The 26,304-nt window shown below is 49.5% G+C and overlaps 1 protein-coding gene across 1 annotated transcript in view; it reads right to left on the minus strand.

Annotated features, from left to right (window-relative positions):
- The window catches only part of CFAP74 (cilia and flagella associated protein 74), a 741,155-nt gene that overhangs the window by 464,995 nt on the left and 249,856 nt on the right, over positions 1 to 26,304 (minus strand). The window contains exons 11-12 of the mRNA XM_063943052.1: positions 6,051 to 6,255; positions 883 to 1,047 (exon numbers count right to left, since the gene is read on the minus strand). Coding sequence (XP_063799122.1) covers positions 883 to 1,047; positions 6,051 to 6,255 — 370 coding nt within the window. The remainder of the gene's footprint in view (positions 1 to 882; positions 1,048 to 6,050; positions 6,256 to 26,304) is intronic.

Below are 26,304 nucleotides of genomic sequence, written 5' to 3' on the forward strand. Positions count from 1 at the left end.
GGAACATACTGGAGACTGTCATTTAATTTTAAAGCCTACCAGCTCCAGCGGCGGCAGGTACAGGAACCAAGCGCCCGGCGATGATCCTTCAGCGGCAGGGACGAGATCCAGGCGCATCTCCTGTGCGCGCCCGGCGGTGGCAGGCAGGGAGGAGAGCCGGGTACCCTGCTAACTGCAAAGATGGGAGCCAGGCGCACCCCACGTGGGCACCATGCACTCGACTCCCATTCTCCCTCACAGAATGACCTGCCATGCAGTGTCAGCGTGCGTGATGACGTCACGGGAGTGACGTCCTGCACCCGGCATCTATAGATTGCGGCAGTACAGATCCGGCGGCGCCGCGGCGGTAAAAATAGTCAGGCCAGACGGGTGTCTGAATTACTGGTGGAAGTGACTGTGGGTGTACAGCTCTTTTTGGTGTCACCCCATTGAAGGGTGACACCTGCGTGCGGGCCGCACCCCCCTCATGACGCCACTGCCCCATGGTACTAAATAGATCCCCAGTATCCTCTAGGACGTAAGAGAAAGTGTATTTACAGTACAATACGCTCATGTTCAGGCTGACATTTCTTGTGTCCAGCTCTACAAACAGTAACATCTGCACCAGGCATACGTCATACCTTTCAAGTGCTTATACTTATACCCCAACTATTGCTTACAGATATTAAATGCTACAGTCACATGACCCTATTTGTACACAATGTAATAATAAAATAATGGGAAGCTGTAGTGGTTGTGCATGGAACAAGTAAATATTTGTAAATCCTGTTATCCCCTCACTACTAAATCTTGTTCTTGTCTACACAACAAAAATGCAACTTTTGTTCCAATGTAAGGCATTGAATGGTCATTACTGAGCAACACAAATTATATGTCCTGTACCTTATAGGGCTTGTAGTCTTGATTCCATAATCCCATGAACTCTGGTTGTGCCAAACTCTTACTTTCTTCTTCAAGTTCCAAAGTCAGTTCTGGTATCACATTAGGTTCACTTGCACAGCAATCATTGTCATCCGATGACACAGGGGAGGGAGATCGGCACCTCTTCTGCAGGCAAGATGATATCTTAAAACACAATTTCTGATTACATATGCACGCACGCACGCACGCACACACAATAGCCAGCAATCTACTCTTCCCATCTAATGCGTACCTACTCACTTTCACTCACTAAATCAAAATGGTACTTTATCACTCTCCATGACTTGATATACAGTGTATCTCCCCCTAAGAAAAATAAATTTTTACCTCACTAAATGCCATCAAAGACATTTGTTGTAGTTTTGGGTGGCATTGGGGGTAATTCTGAGTTGATCGCAGCAAGAACTTTGTTAGCAGTTGGGCAAAACCATGTACACTGCAGGGGAGGCAGATATAACATGTGCAGAGAGAGTTAGATTTGGGTGTGGTGTGTTCAATCTGCAATCTAAATTGCAGTGTAAAAATAAAGCAGCCAGTATTTACCCTGCACAGAAACAAAATAACCCACCCAAATCTAACTCTCTCTGCACATGTTATATCTGCCTCCCCTGCAGTGCACATGGTTTTGCCCAACTGCTAACAAAGGGGGTCATTCCGAGTTGTTCGCACGTTGCCGATTTTCACAACGGAGCGATTAATGCAAAAATGCGCATGCGCATGGTACGTAGTGTGCATGCGCTAAGTAATTTAGCACAAAACTTAATAGATTTACTCACGCCGGAACGAAGAATTTTCATCGTTGAAGTGATCGGAGTGTAATTGACAGGAAGTGGGTGTTTCTGGGCGGAAACTGAGCGTTTTCTGGGAGTGTGCGGAAAAAAAAGCAGGCGTGCCAGGATAAAACGCAGGAGTGTCTGGAGAAACGGGGGAGTGGCTGGCCGAACGCAGGGCATGTTTGTGACGTCAAACCAGGAACGAAACGGGCTGAGCTGATCGCAGTGTAGGAGTAAGTCTCGAGGTACTCAGAAACTGCTAAGAATTATTTATTCGCAATTCTGCTACTCTTTCGTTCGCAATTCTGCTAAGCGAAGATACACTCCCAGAGGGCAGCGGCCTTGCGTGTGCAATGCTGCTAAAAGCAGCTAGTGAGCGAACAACCCGGAAAAACCCCCAAAGTTCCTGCTGCGATCAACTCAGAATTATCCCCATTATGCACTAAATTGGCTATTGGCTGGAATGTAAGCTATTGTTCTCTGTTACTGAACATTTTAGTGTGCCAAGTTGACTGCAGTGTCCAGCAATACCATAAAATAAAGAAAAAGAGTCTACAATGCCCAAAATAAAATTATTCTAAAATCACAAGTGAACACTGGTTCAGCTCACGCTATGGCTGCCTTCAATGAGGAGGAATTCAGCTGTTGGTCTCTGGCCGCTACTACATGGTACCCAGATAAGCAATTCAATTGTTGCTCCATTGGGGCATGCATACAGCCAGGGAGACACATTTCAGCTTGCAGACTTCTGAGGTGCGAGCTGAAATGTGCGTAAACACCGAGATTTGGGGGCTCAAACCGGGGTTTGAGTGCCCTAACGTACTTTATACAGGTTTAGCCATTTTGTGTGACTAAACCCGGTACTAATGGGAGCGCATATGGGGCATGCGCGCCAAACGGGGGCAACAATTGAATAGCCCTGGGATGGCGCCCAATACATTTGGGCACCCACAAAACAACTGAATCGGCCTCAACATGTGTAGGTGAATTATAATATTGCATCTTTAACTGTTGACGAAATCTCATAAAAGCCATTTCTTTAGGGGTATATTCAATTATTGTCGGAAGCTGCAGTCTTGTCGGAAAGACGGCAGCTTCCGACAGGTTTAGGTCGGAAGGGGTCCCGACCTATTCAATGCCGGCTGTTTTTTTCCGAGAAGGCGGGAATTCCCGACTTGTCGGAATCCACATTGGCTGTCGGAAGCGCAGCCAAACCAAACAGGTTTTAGCCCTGTTTCCGACAATGTCAATCCGACTTTAAAGAAAGTCGGATTGCCATTGTCGGGAACAGGCCAAACCTGTCGAGTTTGGCCCGGTATTGAATACTGACCTGTCGATCCACCCCTTATCCTCTAATCGCCCCACAATACTAATCCTAAGTACCTCGTACATTATGAGCAAACTAAGATGCACAATTCAGGGAACAGTAGCAAAGTTTAGATAAAAGTTCACAATCTATGTTAAACAAGCAAAAGACAGATCTGCATCATCGTTATACTTCATCTGCGACTTTATACCAACTCATTTGCATTAAAAAAAATGAATGTTAAGTACTTAGCTAACTCTTTGCAATCTAAGATGCAAAACTGAGGAGAGAGAAGCAAAACTGAGGAAAAAGTAGGCAGAATGGAAATTGCCTCATGCCATATGGGGCAACGATATATGTGTATGAGGACACATCTGTACAAGAAATAATAAACGTATCCACAAATACTGTACACTTTAGCTTAAGAGAAGAAATAACGTATTGGTTATTTGAAATATCAGGCCCTGTGTGTCTCATTCTGTATCATAATTAGAGTCTTTAGAACATGCTGCTCTGATACAATAAAACTGCAGGTCGCGCACATAATATGAAGCTTCATTGCATCCGCTCTCTCATTACAGAGATGGGTAAAACACTGCGTAACAGTGGGGTACGCTGGCACCACAGGAAATTATCTGCAAGTACAGGTACTTTAAAACAAAGCTGAATGAATTTGTAAAAAAAAGATCTGGCTGCCTCTCTTACGCGCAGATTCAGTTATGTTGTAAGTGCACATGTTTAAAATCATTATTCCTTGTCAATCAGATGTGTCTCTCTTAAGCATGTAGAAACAAGTGCGGGGGGTAAGTAAGCATCTTGCCCATTATGATGGGATTGCAAAATTGGGAGACATTTAGAGAGGTATTCAATTGTTTAAAAAGTCAGATAGACAGGGAAAAAAAAAGACACCCAACCGACTTCTCAAACAATTGAATTCCACCCTTAAAATCTGTCAAGAGAGGCATTTTATATTTATAACTTTGCATATGTCAGCACTGACAGATGAAGTAACATTATAGGTTTCTATGGAACAATTATAGACAGATAATCTGACTTCTTTCCAGAGAAGCAGGGCCAGTGCAAGGTTTCTTGGCACCTTGGGCAAAACTTTTGACTACTGCCCCTCAACACTATCAATTACCCACTTTCCCGTCAGTAAGGTGAGAGTGCAGAGGCAGAATCTAACATGTTTCCCAGCCATCAGAATGCACTGAGTATAACAAGGACGTATCTCTCAAAAGACATCCTTAATTATTTGATGGGTACACTCAGTGGCACCCCCTACCCAGATCCTGGCACCCTACCCAGCTGCCTATCTCTTTCTATTTCATTCTGTCATATATATATATATATATATATATATATATAAAAAACCACTGCCTCTCTCACACATATATACATACAGATGGGTCCACGGTTATCTTGACTAGTTTTCTGCGCCTAAACACATGACTTATTAGCATAAACCCTTCATCTATTGTTCTCAACTGCAATACAATACAGAGAACACTACAGCAGGGGATTAAGTCCGACTGGCCAGTCTCAGTTAATCCTATTAAAGGACAAGATAAATGTGGACCCATCTGTACACTGCCCCTTTCATTCATATATACATCCATACATTGCCTCTCTCATACATACATACACCGCCTCTCCCATATATACATCCATTCATACATATATATATACATCCATACATACACCATCCCTTTCATACATATATACATACACTCGCTGCCTCTCTTATACATACATACATACCTACTGCGCTCGCAACCTCCCCCCCTCCTCACCCCCAGGCGACCAGGATCCTGTCGTCGGGATGAGGACCGCAGGGATCCCGGGCGCTGGTAACGCACACCACACCCCATCCATGCACTGCCTCCATACATATATACATCCATACACTGCCTCTATACATACATCCATATACAGCCTACATACATACAGCCGTACACTACCTATATATATATATATATATATATATATATGTACACCCATATATTCTCTCCATACATGCTCATGCCTCATGTTGTGCTGCTATGTGCCACCCTCCAGCGACCGGCGCACTAGGCAGCTACCTAAAGCTGCCTAATGGTAACGCTGGCCCTGCAGAGAAATCATGACTGTGACTGGGATACTCAGGGAGATTTCTTTATTTTAAGCTACTAAGGCAGTGGTTCCCAAACTGTGTGCCGTGGCACCCTGGGGTGCCTCGGGACACTTGAAGGGGTGCCTTGGGTTGGTGGTCCAGGACCAATTCAAATTATTTATGGTCAATATAATAGGCAAAACCAGTGCTGGTGGCTTCTAATCATAAAATATGTGGCCAAACAGAAGCAAATCTTGACCCTCACCACACAACTGACCCTAAGGATGACATATAAACGCGATCTACTTAATGTAATATTTCTTTCTAAATTTCTCAATAAGAAACTTTTGACCTAGGGGCGCCGTGAACAAAATTCTGTTGCTCAAGGGCGCTGTGATTAAAAAAAGTTTGGGAACCACTGTACTAAGGGCTAAATTTATTAACCTGCATTTTTTGCAATTGGCATACGTAACCAGCGATTTTATTCTCCAAGAAGCTGGATTTATTACCTACTAGCCTGTACTGACAATTTCCTATATCTATGTTTCATAATAGAAATGAAATGAAAAATATTTAATGTTACCTTATCCTATAAATTGCTAGGTATGCCTCTATAAATCTCTTACAGATCTGATTTTGCTTCTCTTGTCTCCTTCACAGGATGACCATTTCCCCTTTAGCAGTGCCTTGATCCTAGCATTTATTCCCCAGTGAGCCCTTCATAACCCTTTCTGGCAATGACCACGCCCCTCCAATTGATGACCACACCCAATCAAATGGCTGGTCACGCCCCATCAGTGGGCTCCTGCCATTACACTCTCCTGGTGGGCTCTTCATACCCCAGTCAGACACAGTATGAAGACGGTTTTTAAATTCTAACTGACATTGTAGCACACATGTACAACACTGAAATGCTGCTGGTCTACTTCATTTTCTCAGAAATGCAACTAGTTCTTACCGTCTGTTCCTGCTCCTGGTCAGGCTCCATCAATACGGCTGATTGGATGTACTGCATTGTTTTGGCTCTGAGTTTAGAGGTTTCCTGACTCTTGCCCATGTCCATAGAAGAGCCAATTTTTTGCTGTTTTTCTTGGCTGTTTTCCTCTTCTAAAATCCGACTAATTATTTCTTGCTTTCTTATTTTCTGTGACTCTTCAAAATCTCTATGTGAAATCCATAATGATGTACAAATTAGTAACTTTTCATGAAGCTTGAAACAGTGCAAATAAATGACAGAAAAAGCAGAATGAACAAACGTTTATTCTTTATTTCTCTCAATTTACATTCAAGAAATCCAGTATTTATTGGAAGACTTTAATTTAGAATTTAACTTTGTTACATGTCAAGTAAAGGCCCGTACACACTGAGCGTTTTGAGCTGGAAGCTTCTCACTTTTGGTGTGTTGAGCTGCTTTCAGTTCAAAGCCGCCCAGTGTGTATGCCCCGGCGATGAGCGCTGATGCACGCTCCCGCTTCATCACCGGCAGCAGCCGTTTCCTCTGCTGGTATCACCAGCAGATTAACGGCGGGGTGAAAGGCTTTCCATAGCGTCCTGCTATGGAAAGCCGTTCTCTCCCGCTGACATCGCTGTGCATACACGATGGGTATAAATGCCCAGTGTGTATGCACCTTAAGAATAGCAGCTGTAGTTTTCAGCCACTGCATTAAATAACTCAGAGAAGAAAAACGCTTATTCAATAAAAGGTTTTCTAATTGTTAGCGGATTGATTGATCCAATTAGGTGCGTGTTTCTCACACCCACAAGTTAGAGCAGCAACAGCCGCACTTAGGGCCTAATTCAGACCCGATTGCTGTTGTGCGAAATCACACAGCGGCCGATTATCGAACGAGTGCACATGCGTACGGATCGTAATGCACAGGTGCTAGGCAAAATGCAAAAAAATCCAGTGTCTTATTTTAGCACTAGGCGAACGCAGCCTGATTGACAGGAAGAGGACGTTTGGGGGTGGTAACTGGACATTTTCTGGGAGTGTCAGGAAAAACGCAGGCGTTCCCAAGCGGTTTCAGAGCGGGTGTGTGATGTCAGCTCCGGCCCAATTAGCCTGTTTCTTTCGCACTGTAGGAGTAGATCCTGGGCTACGCACAGATTGGACAAATCATTAGATGGTGAGTGAGTTGCAAACGGATCCGCAGCTGACCGGTGTACGCAGACTTGCACGGGTCGGATTTTCACTCTGATTGGGCGGCGACTATCCGATCGCAAACCTCTGCAAATTCGCAGAGATGTGATCAGGTCTGAATTAGGCCCTTTGTAGCAGCCCTAACTCGCACCACACTGCTCTTGGTATGCGGTCAAGATCCCGCCGGACGGAATACCGACACCGGGATCCCGACCGGCACAATCCCGACATATTCTCCCTCTGTGAGTGTCCACGACACCCACAGAGGGAGAATAAATGAGTGCCCGCAGAGTGGCAAGCGCAGCGAATCAGCAAGGGGCTGCGTTGCGCTCGCCCCCCTATCAGGATTGTCCCGGTCGGGATCCCGGAGTCGGTATTCCGATCGCAGGGATTCCGTCCGGCGGTAATATGTACTGATCCCCTGCTCATAACTCCATAGGGCTGCAAGTACTTTAGAGCGAATTCAGGCTGAAATTGGAACGCAAGGCGTGCAAGATGTGGTGTCGTTGATGGTGTTGAAACGCTGCAACAACAGCAATGCGCATCCTTTGCATCTGACTGGATTGTCCTGGTGGAATAGGGCACCTGTACAAAAACAGTGTTCTGTTTGCTATCCTGCATTTGATTCATATAATGTCCTGGGGTGGAGCCAAGTCCGAGCGTGGATCTATGACAATTAGGGGGGAATTCGAATGAGGGGGGGGAATTCAAATGATGGGAGATTACAGGGGGTGATATACAATTGATGTCCCATGTCGCGCTGATCGCACACAATAGTGTCGGGTTTAGGTGCGTAAAGCGGCTAAATCTGACTAAACTAATGGGCGCAATCAAGAAAAGTGACGTTTGGCGCCCGGATCACTTTGCACACATTTAAGCTCTGAATTCCACTCTTAGAGTCTGTTAAGAAAAAAATAGGATTTTAATTACCTACCGGTAAATCCTTTTCTCGTAGTCCATAGGGGATACTGGGAATCCATTTAGTACCATAGGGTATAGATGGGTCCACTTGGAGCCATGGGCACTATAGAAGTTTGATAATGTATGCTAGCTCCTCCCTCTATGCCCCTCCTACCAGACTCAGTCTAGGAAACTGTGCCCGAGGAAATGGACAAACTTTGAGAGAAGGAAATAGATAAGGAAAGTAGTGAGATTTCGAACCAGCACAACCAGAACAAGAGGAAAGCTAGGCTAACCAAACTTGAAAACAGGGACAGCAACAGCTGAACCAAATAACAGTTCTTAAACAAGTAACCGTGCAGGAAGAACGAAGCACCGGGCGGGCGCCCAGTATCCCCTATGGCAGGGATGGCCAAACCGGTACTCAAGATCTACCAACAATTCATGTTTTCCAGGCCTTCTGGAGATCTGTAGAATTGTCAGTTAGGAATGAATGCAGCACATCTTAATTAGTAATGACTACATCTGTGCACCAGCTAGGTGGTCTGGAAAATGTGAACTGTTGGTAGATCTTGCGGACCGGTTTGGCCAGCCCTGCGGACTGGTTCAGTCCGTAGGGGACTACGAGAAAAGGATTTACCAGTAGGTAATTAAAATCCTATTTTTTCTCTTACGTCCTAGGGGATATTGGGAATCTATTTAGTACCATGGGGAAGTACCAAAGCTACCAAACCGGGTGGGAGAGTGCTGAGGCTCCTACAGAACAGATTGACCAAACTGAGGGTCCTCAGAGGCCAAGGTATCGAACTTGTAAAACTTGGCAAACGTGGTCGAACCAAACCAAGTCGCTGCTCGGCAGAGCTGTAATGCCGAGACACCCTGGGCAACCGCCCAAGAGGAACCCACCGACCTAGTAGAGTGGGCCTGTACAGATTTTGGAATCGGCAATCCTGCCGTAAAATAAGCATGCTGGATAGTGAGCCTGATCCAGCGTCAATTGAATCTTATTGGCATCATACAGAACATAAACAGCAATTCCGATATCCTGTGACGAGCAATTCGCCTTACATATACCTTCAAAGCCCTTGCAATGTCCAAGGACTTTGACGTAGCAGAGGTGTCAGTAACAACCAGAACCACAATTGGCTGGTTGATGTGAAACGCCAACACCACCTGAGGAAGGAATTGCTGACGAGTCCTGAGTTCAGCTCTGTCCTCATGGAAAATCAAGTAGGGGCTCTTGTGAGACAACGCCCACAGCTCCGATACGACAGCGTGATGGTCTTCCATGTAAGATACTTTACATCTACCTCCTGTAACGGTTCAAAGTAGTCTGATTGGAGGCATTGTAGAACCAAATTGAGATCCCAAGATGCCGTGGGAGGCACAAAGGGAGGTTGGATATGAAGAACACCCTTAAAGAACGTCTGGACCTCAGGTAGAGAAGTCAATTGTTTCTGAAAGAAAATAGACAAGGCCGAAATCTGAACTTTTATGGAGCATAGGCGTAGGCCCACATCAACTCCCGACTGCAGAAAAAGCAGTAAATGTCCCAGATGAAATTCCACCATAGTCATCTGCTCTCACACGAAGAGACATATTTCTTCCAAATACGATGGTAATGTTTTAACGTTACCCCCTTCCTGGCTTGGATCATAGTCGGGATGACCTTGTCAGGAATCCCTCTGTTGGCTAGAATCAGCTGCTCAACTTCCATGCCGTCAAACGTAGCCGTAGTAAGTCTTGATAAACGAACGGACCCTGTTGCAGAAGTTCCTCTCACAGAAGCAGAGGTCACGGATCTTCTATTAGCATCTCAAGAAGATCCGCATACCAGGCTTTTCACGGCCAGTCCGGAGCAAAGAGGATTGCTTGAAATCTTTCCCTTCTTATTCTTTTGGGATCAGAGGAATGGGAGAAAACTAGTACACCAGCTGGTAAACCCACGGAGTTGTCAGGGCGTCGACCGCTACAGCTTGTGGGTCCCTCGACCTGGAACAATACCGCTTGAGCTTCTTGTTGAGTCGAGAGGCCATCATGTCGATTTGTGGATAAACCCACCAACGTGTCAGCCACTGGAACAGTTCCAGGTGGACGCCCCATACCCCCTGGTGCAGGTCGTGTCTGCTGAGGAAATCTGCTTCCCAGTTGTCTACTCCCAGAATAAAGATAGCCCACAATGCCATGGCGTGTGTTTCCGCCCACAGGAGAATTCTTGACACCTCTGACATTGCTGCACTGCTTTTCGTTCCCCCCTCATTCCGCCCTTTTGTCAATGCTGTCACATTGTCCGACTGAACTTGAATGGCCTGATTCTGAAAAAGAGATGAGGCTTGCAGAAGAGCGTTGTAGATAGCCCTGAGTTCCACGACTTCCTGACTTGACCATCTTCCTTGAAACTGCACCCCCTGGGTGAGTGCACCCCAACCTCTGAGGCTTGCGTCTGTGGTTAAAAGAATCCAATAGTGAATCTCGAACCTTCGACCCATCATTAGGTGAGAAGTCTGTAGCCACCACAGGCGGGAAATTCTGGCTTTTGGCGACAGACAAATCCTCTGGTGCATGTGAAGATGCGATCCGGACCATTTGTCCAACAGATCCTCGCATGAAACCTTCCGTACTCAATTGCTTCGTAAGAAGCCACCATTTCCCCAGAAGGCGGATGCACAGATGTACTGAGATTCGGGTCAGCTTCAAGACGGCCCGAACCATCGACTGGATTACCAATGACTTTTCCAAGGGAAAGAACACTCTCTGAGACTCTGTGTCCTGTATCATTCCCAGGAAATTAAGCTTCTGCATTGGTTCTAGGTGAGATTTTGGTAGGTTCAGAATCCACCCATGATCCAGGAGTAATCTGGTTGTGAGACCAATGTTCTCCAACAACTGCTCCCTGGACGCAGCCATTATCAGAAGATCGTCCAGGTAAGGAATTACGTTCACTCCTTGTTTGCAGAGTAGTATCATCATCTCTGCCATCACTTTGGTGAACACCCTCGGTCCTGTGGAGAGACCAAATGGCAAGGCCTGGTACTGGCAGTGACAGTCCTGCAGTGCAAACCGTAGATAAGCCTGATGAGGCGGCAGATCGGAATGTGAAGGTACGCATCCTTGATATCCAGAGACACTTGGAATTCTCCCTTCTCCAGACCTGAGATCACCACTCTTAGAGACTCCATCTTGAACTTGAACACTCGTAAGTACGGATTCAATGACTTGAGGCTCAGAATCAGTCTTACCGACCATCCGGTTTCGGTAATACAAACAAGCTGGAATAGTAATCCATGTTTTGTAGATGAGGTGGAACTGAAACAATGACCTGGGTCTGTAACAGTTTTTGAATGGTATCTTGTAAGGTTATTCTTGCCTCTTGTGAAACTGGTAAGCCTGATTTGAAGAATCTGTGAGGTGGGAGATCCTGGAACTCCAGCCTGTAGCCCTGGCATTTAAGGTCTAAGACCCATGGATCCTGACAAGATCTTGTCCAGGTGTGACAGGCTCCCACCTGCCTGTCTCCCAGGCATCGTGGTCCACCGTCATGCGGAAGACTTTGAGGAGGCAGAGCCAGAGCTCTGTTCCTGTGAACCAGCAGACACTGGATTGCGTGGTTTACCTCTAGCACCTCTGGCGGCGGTAGAAGAACCTCTGGCCTTGCCCCGAAACTTTGCCGTCCGAAAAGACTGTAAATTGGGTCCTGAGTAGGCCTTCTGAGCTGGCAGAGCTGCAGAAAGTAGATAGGAGGATTTACCCGCAGTAGCTCGTGAAATCCACTTGTCGAGTTCGTCACCAAATAAGGCTTCAACTGTGAAAGGCAGGCCTTCCTCACCTTTTTTGGAGTCTGCGTCAGAAGTCCTCTGACATAGCCATAATCCCCTACGTGCCGACACTACCATAGCTGTGGTGCGTGCATTAAGCAAACCTATCTCCTTAATGGCTTCCACCATAAAGTTTGCAGAGTCTTGTATGTGTTGCAGGAGTAAAACAATTTCCTCTTGAGATAAGGTGTCTAACCCCTCAATTAAATTACCAGACCATTTAGCAATGGCTTGCGTAATCCACCCACATGCTATAGTGGGTCTCTGGGCCACCCAAGCAGCTGTATACAAAGATTTGAGTGCAGTATCAATCTTACGATCAGCTGCATCCTTTAGAGAGGCTGCACCACCAGGAACAGGTAAAACTATTTTACGCGAGAGACTGGAGACTGACGCATCCACTATCAGTGGATTTTCACATTTTTTCCTATCCTCAGGAGGAAAAAGAAAAGATGATAATAACCACCTAGGAATTTGAAATTTCTTTTCTGGATTAACCCACATTTCTTCAAATAGGGTATTTAGTTCCTCTGACACAGGAACAGTGGCTGAGGATTTATTCTTCACATTAAAGAAAGACTCCTCACACACATCTGTCACCTTATCAGGAATATTTAGGACTTCCCCGATATAGTCTATGAGAGCCTCAACACCTTGCGACAGAGTACCCTCCCCTACCTCTATGCCCACCTCACCTTCCTCCATTTCTGACCCTCCATTATCAGAGTCAGAATGCAGGATATGGGCCAAAGTACGTTTTTACGGACAAATGGTAGAGGACTGAGACGCTGGTCTGAGTACGGAGTGCTTTTGCATAAACTCAGTCATAGACCGTCTTAAGCACTGCGTCTCCTTCTAATTACGAGATAATTTAGTAGAGATGGTGGAAATCATCCCCCGAATGGAGTCCAGCCATGCTGGCTCCATCCCACTAGCCTGAAAAGGGATACTACACTGAGTACACACTAGTGAACTCCATGGAGAAAGAAGAGGAACACTGTGCTTTGCATGATACACACTCTTTGCCTGACATACTGCAGTAGTAACAGCACACACAGGAAAAGGTTAAAAGCACAATTAACCCACAAAGAGCCCTTCCCGAGAGACACAGAGAGAGGATAGAACAAGCACACGACGCCCTTATCGCTAAATCCAGGCTAAGCCGGGTCGCAGACTAAATACTTAGTACACAAGTATAAAGCTCCCCCCTGCTATGACCCCATGGTACCGCTGAGGTAATCTGGAGGCTTTCCGGAGGAGCTGCACGTCCATGCAGTCAGTGTCTGTGTAGATGCACTAGGGTAAAATGGAACCTGTGAGCTGCTGGTTCCGCTCATAGTGAACCCTCCCCCCGGCCCCTTCAATGGCACGCGGTCTTCCCGCTCTTCTTTATGCTGGTTTTATGTGTCTTAGTGCATAAAATGGAGTAAGCCCCCTTTTAAGCTGCAATGCCAGTCTGGGTACTGTGTACACATACTGTGTACTAAGTCTGGAGACTCAGTCCGCCCCATTAGAAGCTGTGCGTCTGCGTACCCTAATGCCACCATAATGGCCAGCGACCCGCTAACCAGGACACCGGCTTAGTCTCTGTCTTCTGGCTCTGTTAGGGCTGGCGACGTGCTGCGGGAATGTACGCTCGCCATAGTGGGGCTTGCGAATAGTTCCCTCAGGAGCTAGCGTCTTGTCAGCGGGGAACGGGACCATTAACCCTTAGTGGGGTTGAACCTCCCCTAAGTCCCACGAAGCAGGCAGGCTGGTGCCATCCAGTCCTGCCTGAAAATAACAAACTTTTAAAATAAATGCAGAAAACTCTTCAGGAGCTTCCAGAGATGTGACTGGCTCCATCGGGCACATTTTCTAAACTGAGTCTGGTAGGAGGGGCACAGAGGGAGGAGCCAGCACACGTTATCAAACTTCTATAGTGCCCATGCCTCCAAGTGGACCCGTCTATACCCCATTGTACTAAACTGATTCCCAGTATCCCCTAGGACATAAGAGAAAGTATTATATAATGTTATTCCTATGGTGCGTAAACTAGAATGAGCTAAATGTTCAGAACGCTTCCAGGGGAGTCACCTCATTACGCATTTTGCCACAAAATTCTGCAAGTTCCAGAGGAGTCAAGTGTTTCCATTCATATCCTGGCACAGCACTCAGCGATAAGAATTGGCCACAGTTCTATTCGTAGACCAATTCCAGTTATTTATGGCAAGACCAATGCTGGTGGCTACCAATCATAAAAATGTGGAAAAACAGAAGCTCAACCCTGTCTTTCATCATATCACTGTTTCTAAGGTAAGCATAAGTTACTTATTTTAATATTTGTTTCTGAATTTCTCAATAAGACACTTCTGACCTAAGGATGCCATGAAAATCTGATACTCTACACAGCACCGTAATTCAAAAGAGCTTGGGAACTACTGATACTCTACTGTGCCGTAATTCAGAAAAAGCTTGGGAACCTCTGTCGTACACTATAAAGCTTATGTAATAAACCTTGGAGAGAGATACAGTACCATCCAATCAGCTCCTGTCATTTTTCAAACACAGCCCATAACATGGCAGGTAGGAGCTGATTAACGGGTACTTTATCTCTCTCCACTTTATCACTCACTCTCTCAGGCTTGGTAAATAGACCCCTACATTATCTACAAAACCCAAGTTCACACACAAAATGCGAAATGGGGACCTAAAGTAGATCTCGAATAGCTACAGAACTCAGATCATACAATGGGCAATGGGGGTCATTCCGAGTTGATCGTAGCTGTGCTAAATTTAGCACAGCTATGATCATCTCCCCTGACATGCGGGGGGACGCCCAGCACAGGGCTAGTCCGCCCCGCATGTCAGTCCGGCCTCCCCCCTGCACAAATACAAAAGCATCGCACAGCGGCGATGCCTTTGTATTTGAGGAGTAACTCCCAGCCAGCGCAGCTCCTGCGGCTGCCCGGGAGTTGCCTGTCGCTGCCGCTGGCCGCAGCGGCTGCGTGAGACGTCACGCAGCTGCTGCGGCCCGCCCCCCCCAACGGTCCAGCCACGCCTGCGTTGGCCGGACCACTCCCCTTAATGGGCGGCTTAACGCCGCCGTTCAGCCCCCTCCCGCCCACCGACCGCCTCTGTCTCAGAGGCGATCGCTAGGCAATGATGATTTTATTTATCTACCGGTAAATCCTTTTCTCGTAGTCCATAAGGGATATTGGGGGAATCTAGTATGATGGGGTATAGACGGGGTCCAAAGGAGCCGGAGCACTTTAAATTTCTTCCACTGTGTGCTGGCTCCTCCCCTCCATGCCCCCTCCCACAGGCAGTTATAGGTAAAACAGTGCCCGAAGGAGAAAGGACATACTTGAGAGAAGGAACAAAAAGTGGTGAGATTTACACACCAGCACACCACTAACATAAAAAACGACCAGCAACGGCTGGTAACAAAACAGCAATAGCTGAACAGGTAACCATATAAAAGACAACCTGCACAAAAGTCAACGCACGATCGCCCAAAATCCCGTATGGACTACGAAAAAAGGATTTACCGGCAGGTAATTAAAATCCTATTTTCTCTAGCATCCATAAGGGGTATTGGGGAACTCTAGTACGATGGGGACGTCCCAAAGCTTCCAGAACGGCAGGAATATGCAGCACCGCCTGCCCAAACTGGGAGTCCTCTTTGGCCAGGGTATCAAACTTGTAGAACTTCACAAAGGTGTTCTTCCCCGACCAGGTAGCAGCTCAGCGTAGTTGCAAGGCCGAGACTCCATGGGCAGCCTCCCAGGAAGATCCCACCGATCTTGTAGAGTTGGACTTAAGAGACTGTGGAACAGGTAAGGCTGCCGACACATAGGCCTGTTGGATAATAAACTTAAGCCAACGAGCAATGGACTGATTAGAAGCAGGGCAACCTTTTTTCTGCGCATCATATAGCACGAACAATGAATCAGTCTTTCTGATCCGAGCAGTTCTCTTGACATAGATCTTCCAAGGCTCGCACAGTATCCAATACCTCCGGAGGAGCAGAAATGCCAGAACTTGACGGAACCACAATAGGTTGATTCAAGTGGAATGCAGAGACAACCTTCAGCAGGAACTGCTGCCTAGTCCCGAGCTCCTCTCTGTCCTCGTAAAAGACCAAGCAGGGACTTTTACATGATAAGGCCCCCAATTCTGATACATGCCTAGCAGAAGTCAGGGCTAATAACATCACCGTCTTCCACATGAGGTACTTGTCTTTTACCGTCATCAGAGGTTCAAACCAGGAGGACTGTAGAAATTCCAACACTACAGTATATTCAAATCCCAGGGTCCCGTGGGTTGCACAAAAGGAGGTTGTATGTGAAGTACCCCTTGCAAGAAGGTCTGAACATCTGGCAACACTGCCAATTTCTTCTGGCAGATAATTGAGAGAGGTGAAATCTGGACCTTTATGGAAGCCAGACGTAAGCCCTTATCCACACCAGCCTGCAGGAAATGGAGGAAACGTAACAAGTGGAACTCCGCAGGCGGATACGTGCGTTTCTCACACCAAGAGACATATCTTCTCCAGATATGATGATAGCGTTTTGACGTCAGAGGTTTCCTGGCCTGAACTATGGTAGCAATAACCTTTTTGGAAAGGCCCTTGTGAGCTCAACCTCCATGCTGTCAAACGAAGTCGCTGTAAGTCCGGGTAGACGAACGGTCCTTGTTGAAGATCTCTTCTCAGTGGAAGAAGCCAAGGGTCTACAACGGACATGTCCAGAAGATCCACGTACCACGCCCTCCGAGGCCAATCCGGGGCAATCAGAATTGCATGGACTCCTTGATTCCTGATTTGCTTTAGCACCCTTGGGAGCAATGGAATCAAAGGAAACATGTAGACCAGCCGCTAAGGCCAAGGCGACGTCAGTGCATTTACTGACCTGGCCTGAGGGTACGTGGTTCGTGAACAATACCAACAAAGCTTCTTGTTGAGACGAGAAGCCATCATGTCTATTTGTGGGCAGCCCCACTGGTTGATGATCTGCTGAAACACCTGATGGTAGAGCCTCAACTCTCCCGGGTGGAGATCGTGACGACTCAGGAAGTCCGCTTTCCAGTTGTCCACTCCCATAATGAAGATTGTGGACATTGCTATTGCATTTCTTTCTGCCCAGAGGAGTATCTTTGACACCTCTCGCATGCAGGCCCTGCTTTTTGTCCCTCCTTGCTGATTGATGTACGCCACTTTTGTGGCATTGTCCGACTGAACTTGGATTGCGTGATCCTTGAGTACAGGAGAGGCCTTAAGCAGAGCATTGTAAATCGCCCGAAGTTCCAAAATGTTGATTGGAAATAGGGCTTCCTGGGCTGACCACCTGCCCTGGAACTGAGCCCCCTAGGTGACAGCTCCCCATCCTTTCAGACTCACATCCGTCGTGAGGAGGATCCAATCTTGAAACCAGAAACTTCGACCTTCCAGTAGGTTGTAGGACTGCAGCCACCACAGGAGGGAAATCCTGGCCTGAGGTGACAGCCAAATCATCCGGTGCATCTGAAGATGTGATCCGGACCACTTGCTCAGGAGATCCAATGGAAATGTTCTGGCATGGAACCTTCAATACTGGATTGCCTCGTACGAGGCAACCATCTTCCACAAAAAACATATGCAAAGATGGATGGATATTCGAATAGGCCGTAGAACCATGTGGACCATCTCCTGAATTGTTCTCGCTTTTTCCTCTGGGAGGAACACTTTCTGGGCCACAGTATCCAGCAACATTCCCAGGAACAGGAGCCTCTGAGTTGGCTCCAGGTGGGACTTGTGTAAATTGAGGATCCACTCATGGTGTGACAGAAGCTGAATAGTGCGATCTATATGGAGCAATAAGAGCTCCCTGGATCTCGCTTTTATTAAGCGATAGTCCAGATAAGGGACAACATTGACCCCCTGGATCCGGAGTTGGAACATCATCTCTGCCATCACCTTCGTGAACACCATTGGAGCTGTGGACAGGCCGAAGGGTAGCGCCTGGAACTGGTAGTGATCATTGAGTAGGGCAAACCTCAGGTAAGCCTGATGAGTTGGCCAAATCGGGATATGGAGTTAGGCATCCTTTATATCCAGGGAGACCATGAATTCTTGTTCTTCCAGAGTCTCGATCACTGCTCGTGAAGGTTTCCATCTTGAACCTGAAAACCTTTAGGTAAGGGTTCAAGGATTTCAGATTCAGAATGGGTCTTACCGAACCGTCCGGTTTCGGTACCATGAACAGGTTGTTGTTGCAGTGGCACTGGAACAATGACTTGGGACTGGACCAACTTGAGGATGGCCTGTTGCAGCGCAACCTGCGTATCCTCCAAAGCTGGTAAGCTCGATTTGAAAAACCATTGGGGAAGAGCACCGTCGAAATCCAGCTTGTAGCCCTGAGAAATTAGGTCCTTTACCCAGGTATCCTGGCAGGAACTTTCCCAGATGCGGCTGAAGTGAAGCAGCCGAGCTTCCACCTCGAGATCCCCTCGGGGTGGGTGGACACCGTCATGCTGAGGCCTTAGTGGAAGCTGAATTGGTGCTTTCCTGAGAACCTGCGATTGCTGGTTTTCTTGTCTTACCTTTGGTGTATCTAGCCGCATTGGAGGCACCTCTGGCCCTAGATCTAAATCTTTATAAGACCGAAAGGACTGAGTAGACGGCCGCCGGGGAGGAACGTCTAGCTGGCGGGCCCCAGAGGGAAGAAATGTGGATTTTCCCACAGGAACTTTAGAAATCCACGTATCCAATTCCACCCCGAAGAGCCATTCCCCTGAAATGGAGTGAGACTTCACACTGCGTTCGCTATTCACTGACGCAACCGCAAAGCCCTGAATGCCGACACTGCCATAGCAGATGTCCTAGCATTAATTTTGCCTATCTCCTTGAGGGAGTCACACAGGACGTGTGCAGTGTCCTGAATGTGCTTCACGAGAGTCACTGTAGTGACCAGAGACCTATCCCCTGAGAGGCCCTCTTGAATCTGAGTAGCCCACGTATGAATGGCATGAGTCATCCAGCAACCTGCTATGACCGGACTTTGTGATATACCCACTGCAGTGTAGACAGACTTCAGTGTAGTCTTTATTTTTCTATCCCTAGGGTCCTTTATGGTAAAGGAGCCCGGAGCTGTCAGTACCGCCTTTTTAGATAGGCGAGATACTGATACGTCAACAGCCAGGGGTTCTTCCCAGATTTTACTGCCTTCAGGAGCAAATGGGAAAGTGTGCAAAAACCGTTTTGACACTTGGTATTTTTTATCTGGATTTTTCCAGGCTAACTTAAATAGGTCATCTAACTCTGCAGAATCAGGAAAAGTGACACTAAGCTTGTTCTGTGTGAAGAAAAACGACTGCTGTGCCGCAGCCTTCTCTAGAGGGAGTTTTAACACATCCCGTATAGCTAAAATGAGGGGCTCAATACCCTGTGCAGAAGGGGAATCCCCAAGTAAGGGGATCCAATTCCTCCCTCCTCCTCCTGTATCTCTTCAACAGAGTCTGAGAGTAATGCAGGTAACCCACATTTAAGTGGTCCTGAGCTAGAGAGGGGGGGCTGTGGACCATCTGCCCTTGGAGCCAGGTCTGCAACAGCCTGCTGCAGTTGTTGAGTTTTTTGAGCATTAGCAGTGAGCTAAGATGACATATCTGACATCGTGGATTTTATGGCACGTAGCCAGGAAGGCTCTTGACCATCCCCCCCATTCCCCTCACTATGCTGTGAGGACTGACTGCATTGTTCACATGATATGGAACCAGATGTAGAGGTAGAGAATCTGGTGTGACAGACACTACATAATTGGTGTTTTACCGTGTTTACGGTAAACAACACTTACATACACATACACACAGACAAGTAATACAATAGCAAGCCTGCCTTACTGTATGTGAGAGGGAGACAGAGAGATGGGAACAGCACACCCAAGCTAAACAGCCCCAGTGAGGCTGCAAGCAGTAATATCTCAGTGAAACACTGGAGTTTTTGTATTTTTTAAGACACAGATCGTGTACAATAGAGGTTCTCCCTCTTTGCTACACCCCTGTACCAGTTTTCCTGCATATCCTGAGTGTCTGGAGGATCTGTGTGTGCCTGCTGCTACAGCTGTAAGCAGAGGAAGGTGCCAAAACGCTGCTGGCCCAGCTCTGAGGAAGCTCCACCCCCTGTAATGGTGCCGGAGCTTCACTGATATTTATACTGGCAAAGTCTCCTAGGAGTGTAAAAACATCACACAAGTGCTAGTTTTACCTACCGCTGCCAGTGTACACAGGGGGCTATAGCGGGTCCCCCCCAGGATGGTCCCGTATTTCTCCCCTACGTGTTTGCCGCAACATGAACCAGGGGCCCCCGGTTTGTACTCCCCACTGTCACACACCAGAGGCGGCGTTCGCCACGCTTACCCCGCGTGTCTGCTGGTCGGTGTTGCGGCCTCTGCCTTCGGTGGGCCACGGGCTCCGGCGTCTGGTTGGCGCGGCTCCCGGCGGTTCTCCGGGGCATGGGCGCCGCCATGACACCCGGCTTCACGTGGATGGGGGGCGGGAGATGTCATCTGACTGCTCCGCCAATCCAGCGGTGGCGGGGAATTCAAAGTCTGACGCCGGACGGAGCCTCAGTGCCTGAGTATCGTCTTTCCCTGACGTAGATGCCAGCGCTCTTGTTGCCGGCAAGGATCTCTGCAGTTGTACTCCAGTGTCTCCGGCATTTCCAGTCTGCCAGTTCGCTGCACCGGTTCCAGTGTACTCAGCGGCCGGTATATCTCTCTGCGGTCCAGTCACCAGTGCTCCTAGGAATCAGCGTGGCTGTGGGCCTAAATCACCGTTCTCAAGTTCTACAAAATAACAGCGTCTAAAACCCCTGCACTTTAGTTCCTCACATCATCAGCGTCTCAGTCATCGTTCTCAAGTTCTACAAAATAACAGCGTCTAAAACCTCTGCACTTCAGTTCTTCACGTCATCAGCGTCTCTGTCACCGTTCACAAGTTCTTTATCCATCTGTGCCTTTATCATTATTTATAAGTTATCAGTGACTTTTAAACACCACCCACAGTTTCCTCAGTTACCAGCATCTCTAATCCTGCTCATAAAACCCCTCAGTGGGTCTGGTCATTTCCCACATTTATTCCTTTTGTCATTTGACTTTAAGTTGTTTTCCCTGCAATAAAACTCTTCAATATTTCATCAAACTCCACTGTCAGCGTCCTGTATGAGGAAATCCTATATTAGGCCTCCCCTTTTCCGGCTCAGTTGTGGTTCCTCTTCCCAACCATCAGAAGAATCCCCGAGTTCACAACACCCTCAGTCTAGGCCAGTGACACCCACTGTTGTCACCTTCGGCTACTATTAGGGGTGTGCGGCGTGCTGCGATTGTGACCGCTAAGGCGCAGTGCCCCGCTGTACAACAACCTCTCTGGACAGCGGGGAAGCGGCTCTGACACCTTGCAAGTCCGGTGACCGTCCCCCCACCCCTAACTCCCACGGTGTAGGTATGCTGTTGCTTAAACAGCATACCGAAAATAACCAAGACTTAAAAGAAACTGAAGAAAACTCTCTGGAGCTCCAGAGTGTGCATCCTCTCCTGAGGGCACTTTTTTCTAAACTGCCTGTGGGAGGGGGCATAGAGGGGAGGAGCCGGCACACCCAGTGGAAGAAATTTAAAGTGCACCGGCTCCTTTGGGCCCCGTCTATACCCCATCATACTAGATTCCCTTATGGATGCTAGAAAAATAATGAGAACGTAGTCGTATTGGACACAAGTTTTTAATTGCAGCGTTCGCAGATGACATCAGATACACGCCTCCAGAACGGCCATGACACGCCTGAGTTTTCCCAACCACTCCCCACAAACGCCATGTTACCACCCAAGAACGGTCACTTCCTGTCAATCATTTGCAATTGTTTTACACTTTGGCTGCAAACGCAGAGTGATCGCATTTTCACCTTCGCGCATGCGCAGTGCTTGCGTTCTTACATTAGCAATGGACAGCGAATCAGGCCCAGAGTCTGTAGCTGTAATAATTGCCATGCTCTCTCTGTAACACCTCCTTGCACGTGTAACAGTGACTCATACATTGATCAGCTTCCATTTAAGCATCAGCGGAAAATAATGTAATGTTCAATGTGCAAGTTATTCTGTTATACACGGTCGAGTCACATTATTATGATCACCTACTACATTTTACGTCGGCAGCGCGTAGCCCATGAAGTATGTCACGTTACGTGCGCTGGTTTGGTGGGTATATAAGGTGTGCGATAGTCCATCTGCACACATATCACTCGTTTCAGTCATGGGTAAAAGGGACGATTGATCTGAGTTGTAAAAAGGGATGATTATTGGTTATTGGGCCAAGGGTGGCAGTTTTTCTCAAACAGCGCAGTTTATGAACTGTTCGCGTGCTGCTGTGGTGAAGGTGTATCGTGACTGGACAAATGACACTATTAGGAGCACCACGTGCCATTGATGTGAGAGGTAAACGTCAGCTACGAAGGTATGCGAGGGCCGACTGACACTCTACCGTGAAGCAGCTCACCGTCAAAATGAACCTGGGGGCTACCAGACGTGTGTCTAAAAGGACAGTTTAGCAAACGTGTAGCTGCTGTCTGTGCTGCACACGGCGGTTACTCTGGCTATTAGCTAGTGGTCATAATAATGTGACTCGACCATGTATATCTTTTCATTCAGTAACTAAATGCATGATGCAAGTGTATATTTGTGCCTAATATTATATTCCAATACTTGTAATCAAAACTAAAAACAAAAGATTCTGTGAGGTTCTATAAAAGACATTCTGAAAGAGTAACATACAGTAAATACATTAATCCCCTGATGGCTTTAGCACAGTGCGTCAACCCACTTTCTAATGGAGAGCCGACCATCTGCTGGAAAGTACGTGGTATATGCATGCTTAGCGACAACACGTCATGTTTAAGATGATATATTTATTTACACAACCACTAGAGCACTATATAGAAATGACAACCAAATAATGATCTCATTTTTTCATGTTTCCTTCGCTGAGGTAGGGATAAGAAAAACAATGCGCCGCATGCAATTCTGGGCACTCAAGCATAGCGGGTTGTTTTCCGCCTGTGTGAAGGGAGCATACAGTATAATAAATTTGATTTCTGTTTTACGTTTGCATAGTGGAGGGACAATGACGACACCTGCAGAGAATCTTCCATGTTGCAGCAACTGGTAGAGTGTGGAGGGTGTTTTGGGGGAGTGATTTTATTGAATTAGCTGAAATTGATTAACTCTTTGCAGCAATCTGCAAGTCAAATACACCAGCATACAGGAATCATTGCCATGCCAATCAATATTCTGGGGTAGATGTATTATCATGTGCCTAAAGATCATTATGATTGGTTTGATACTTCACCGTTTTTTACGGTTATATGCTGTCACACATCACCAGCATGTACGTACCCCGGAAGGGACTAGTTCCCCTTCCGTAGATGTGAGCAGGTGACGTCACAGGCCATGTGACCAGACCACGTGACCAGACCATGTGACTCACACACTGCAGCGTTTCTTGGCGCGCACTTCAAATTGAGTTAGCTATTGTGACAGGTAACAAACTCTCTTCTATAGACCTGTGGAACAGAGCAAATTAGGCACATGGAGGGAGCAGGCTGCAGCGGGAAGGGGCACGGAGCACCTGGGTGGCAGAGGAGGGAGACACGGAGCACTAGGGGACCAGGCTGCAGGGGGCACGGAGCACTTGGGGGAGCAGCAGTGGAGGGCACGGACCACCTGGGGAGCAGGGGAGGGGAGCACTAGGGGCCAGGCTGCAGGGGGGGAAGGAGCACCTGGGGTGCAGCAGTGGGAGGCACGGAGCACTTGGGGAACATGCTGCAGGGGGCACGGAGCACTTGGGCTGCAGGGGGCACGGAGCACTTGGGCTGCAGGAGGGCACGGAGCACTTGGGGAGCAGGGGGCATGGAGCACTTGGGGAGCAGGGGGCACGGAGCACTTGGGGAGCAGGTGGGAGGGGGCATGGAGCATTTGGGAGCAGGCTGCATGGGGATCACGGAGTACTTGGGGAGCAGGCGAGGGGGACACGGAGCACTTGTGGAGCAGGGGAGGGGGGCACGGAGAACCTGTGAAGCAGGGGAGGGGGACACAGAGCTCTTGGGGAGCAGGCTGCAGGGGGAGCTCTTGGGCTGCAGGGGGGGCACGGAGCACTTGGGGAGCAGCGGAGGAGGACAGAGCACTAGGGGCCAGGCTGAAGGGGGGCAAGGAGCAGTGGTGGGGGGCATGGAGCACTAGGGGAGTGGGGCACGGAGCACTTGGGGAGTGGGGCACGGAGCGCTTGGGGAGCAGGCTGCAGGGGAGTGGGGCACGGAGCACTAGGGGACCAGGCTGCAGGGGGGGCACGGAGCTCTTGGGCTGCAGGGGGGGCACGGAGCACTTGGGGAGCAGCGGAGGAGGACACAGAGCACTAGGGGCCAGGCTGAAGGGGGGCAAGGAGCAGTGGTGGGGGGCATGGAGCACTTGGGGAGCAGGGGAGTGGGGCACGGAGCACTTGGGGAGTGGGGCACGGAGCGCTTGGGGAGCAGGCTGCAGGGGAGTGGGGCACGGAGCGCTTGGGGAGCAGGCTGCATGGGGGGCACGGAGCACTTGGGGAGCTGCGGAGGAGGACACTGAGCACTAGGGGCCGGGGGGCAAGGAGCAGCAGTGGGTGGCACGGAGCACTTGGGGAGCAGGCTGCAAGAGGGCACGGAGCACTTGGGGAGCAGGTGGGAGGGGGCACGGAGCATTTGGGAGCAGGCTGCATGGGGATCACGGAGCACTTGGGGAGCAGGCGAGGGGGGCACGGAGCACTTGGGGAGCAGGGGAGGGGGGCACGGAGCACTTGGGGAGCAGGGGAGGGGGTTACGGAGCACTTGGGGAGCAGGTGGGAGGGGGCACGGAGCATTTGGGAGCAGGCTGCATGGGGATCACGGAGCACTTGGGGAGCAGGCTGCAGGGGGCACGGAGCACTTGGGGAGCAGGTGGGAGGGGGCACGGAGCACCTGGGGAGCAGGGGAGGGGGTCATGGAGCACTAGGGGACCAGGCTGCAGGGGGTCATGGAGCACTTGGGGAGCAGGTGAGGGGGGCACCGAGCACTTGGGACTCAGGAGGGCACGGAGCACTTGGGGAGCAGGCTGCACGGGGGCACAGAGCACCTGGGGAGCAGGGGAGGGGGTCACGGAGCACTAGGGGACCAGGCTGCAGGGGGTCATGGAGCACTTGGGGAGCAGGGGAGGGGTTCACGGAGCACTAGGGGACCAGGCTGCAGGGGGGCACGGAGCACTTGGGGAGCAGGTGGGAGGGGGCACGGAGCATTTGGGAGCAGGCTGCATGGGGATCACGGAGCACTTGGGGAGCAGGTGAGGGGGGGCACGGACCACTTGGGTCTCAGGAGGGCACGTAGCACTTGGGGAGCAGGGGAGGGGGTCACGGAGCACTAGGGGACCAGGCTGCAGCGGGTCATGGAGCACTTTGGGAGCAGGGGAGGGGGTCACGGAGCACTAGGGGACCAGGCTGCAGGGGGGCACGGAGCACTTGGGGAGCAGGTGGGAAAGGGCACGGAGCATTTGGGAGCAGGCTGCATGGGGATCACGGAGCACTTGGGCTGCAGGCGAGGGGGCACGGAGCACTTGGGCTGCAGGAGGGCACGGAGCACTTGGGGAGCAGGCTGCAGGGGGGCACGGAGCACCTGGGGAGCAGGGGAGGGGGTCACGGAGCTCTTGGGGAGCAGTCTGCAGGGGGGGCACGGAGCACTTGGGGAGCAGCGGAGGAGGGCACTGAGCACTAGGGGCCAGGCTGCAGGGGGGCAAGGAGCAGTGGTGGGTGGCATGGAGCACTTGGGGAGCAGGCTGCAAGAGGGCACGGAGCACTTGGGGAGCAGGGGGCACGGAGCACTTGGGAAGCAGGTGGGAGGGGGCATGGAGCAGGCTGCATGGGGATCACGGAGCACTTGAGGAGCAGGCGAGGGGGGCACGGAGCACTTGGGACTCAGGAAGGCACGGAGCACTTGGGGAGCAGGCAGCAGGGGGGCACGGAGCACTTGGGGAGCAGGCTACAGGGGGGCACGGAGCACCTGGGGAGCAGGGGAGGGGTTCACGGAGCACTAGGGGACCATGCTGCAGATGGTCATGGAGCACTTGGGGAGCAGGGGAGGGGGTCACGGAGCACTAGGGGACCAGGCTGCAGGGGGGCACGGAGCACTTGGGGACCAGGCTGCAGGGGGGCACGGAGCACTTGGGGAGCTAATGGGAGGGGGCACGGAGCATTTGGGACCAGGCTGCAGGGGGGGGGGGGGGGCACAGAGCTCTTAGGGAGCAGGCTGCAGGGGGGGGCATGGAGCACTTGGGGAGCAGCGGAGGAGGACACTGAGCACG

Source organism: Pseudophryne corroboree, chromosome 10 (genome assembly GCF_028390025.1).
Source record: "Pseudophryne corroboree isolate aPseCor3 chromosome 10, aPseCor3.hap2, whole genome shotgun sequence".
Taxonomy (NCBI): Eukaryota; Metazoa; Chordata; class Amphibia; order Anura; family Myobatrachidae; genus Pseudophryne; species Pseudophryne corroboree.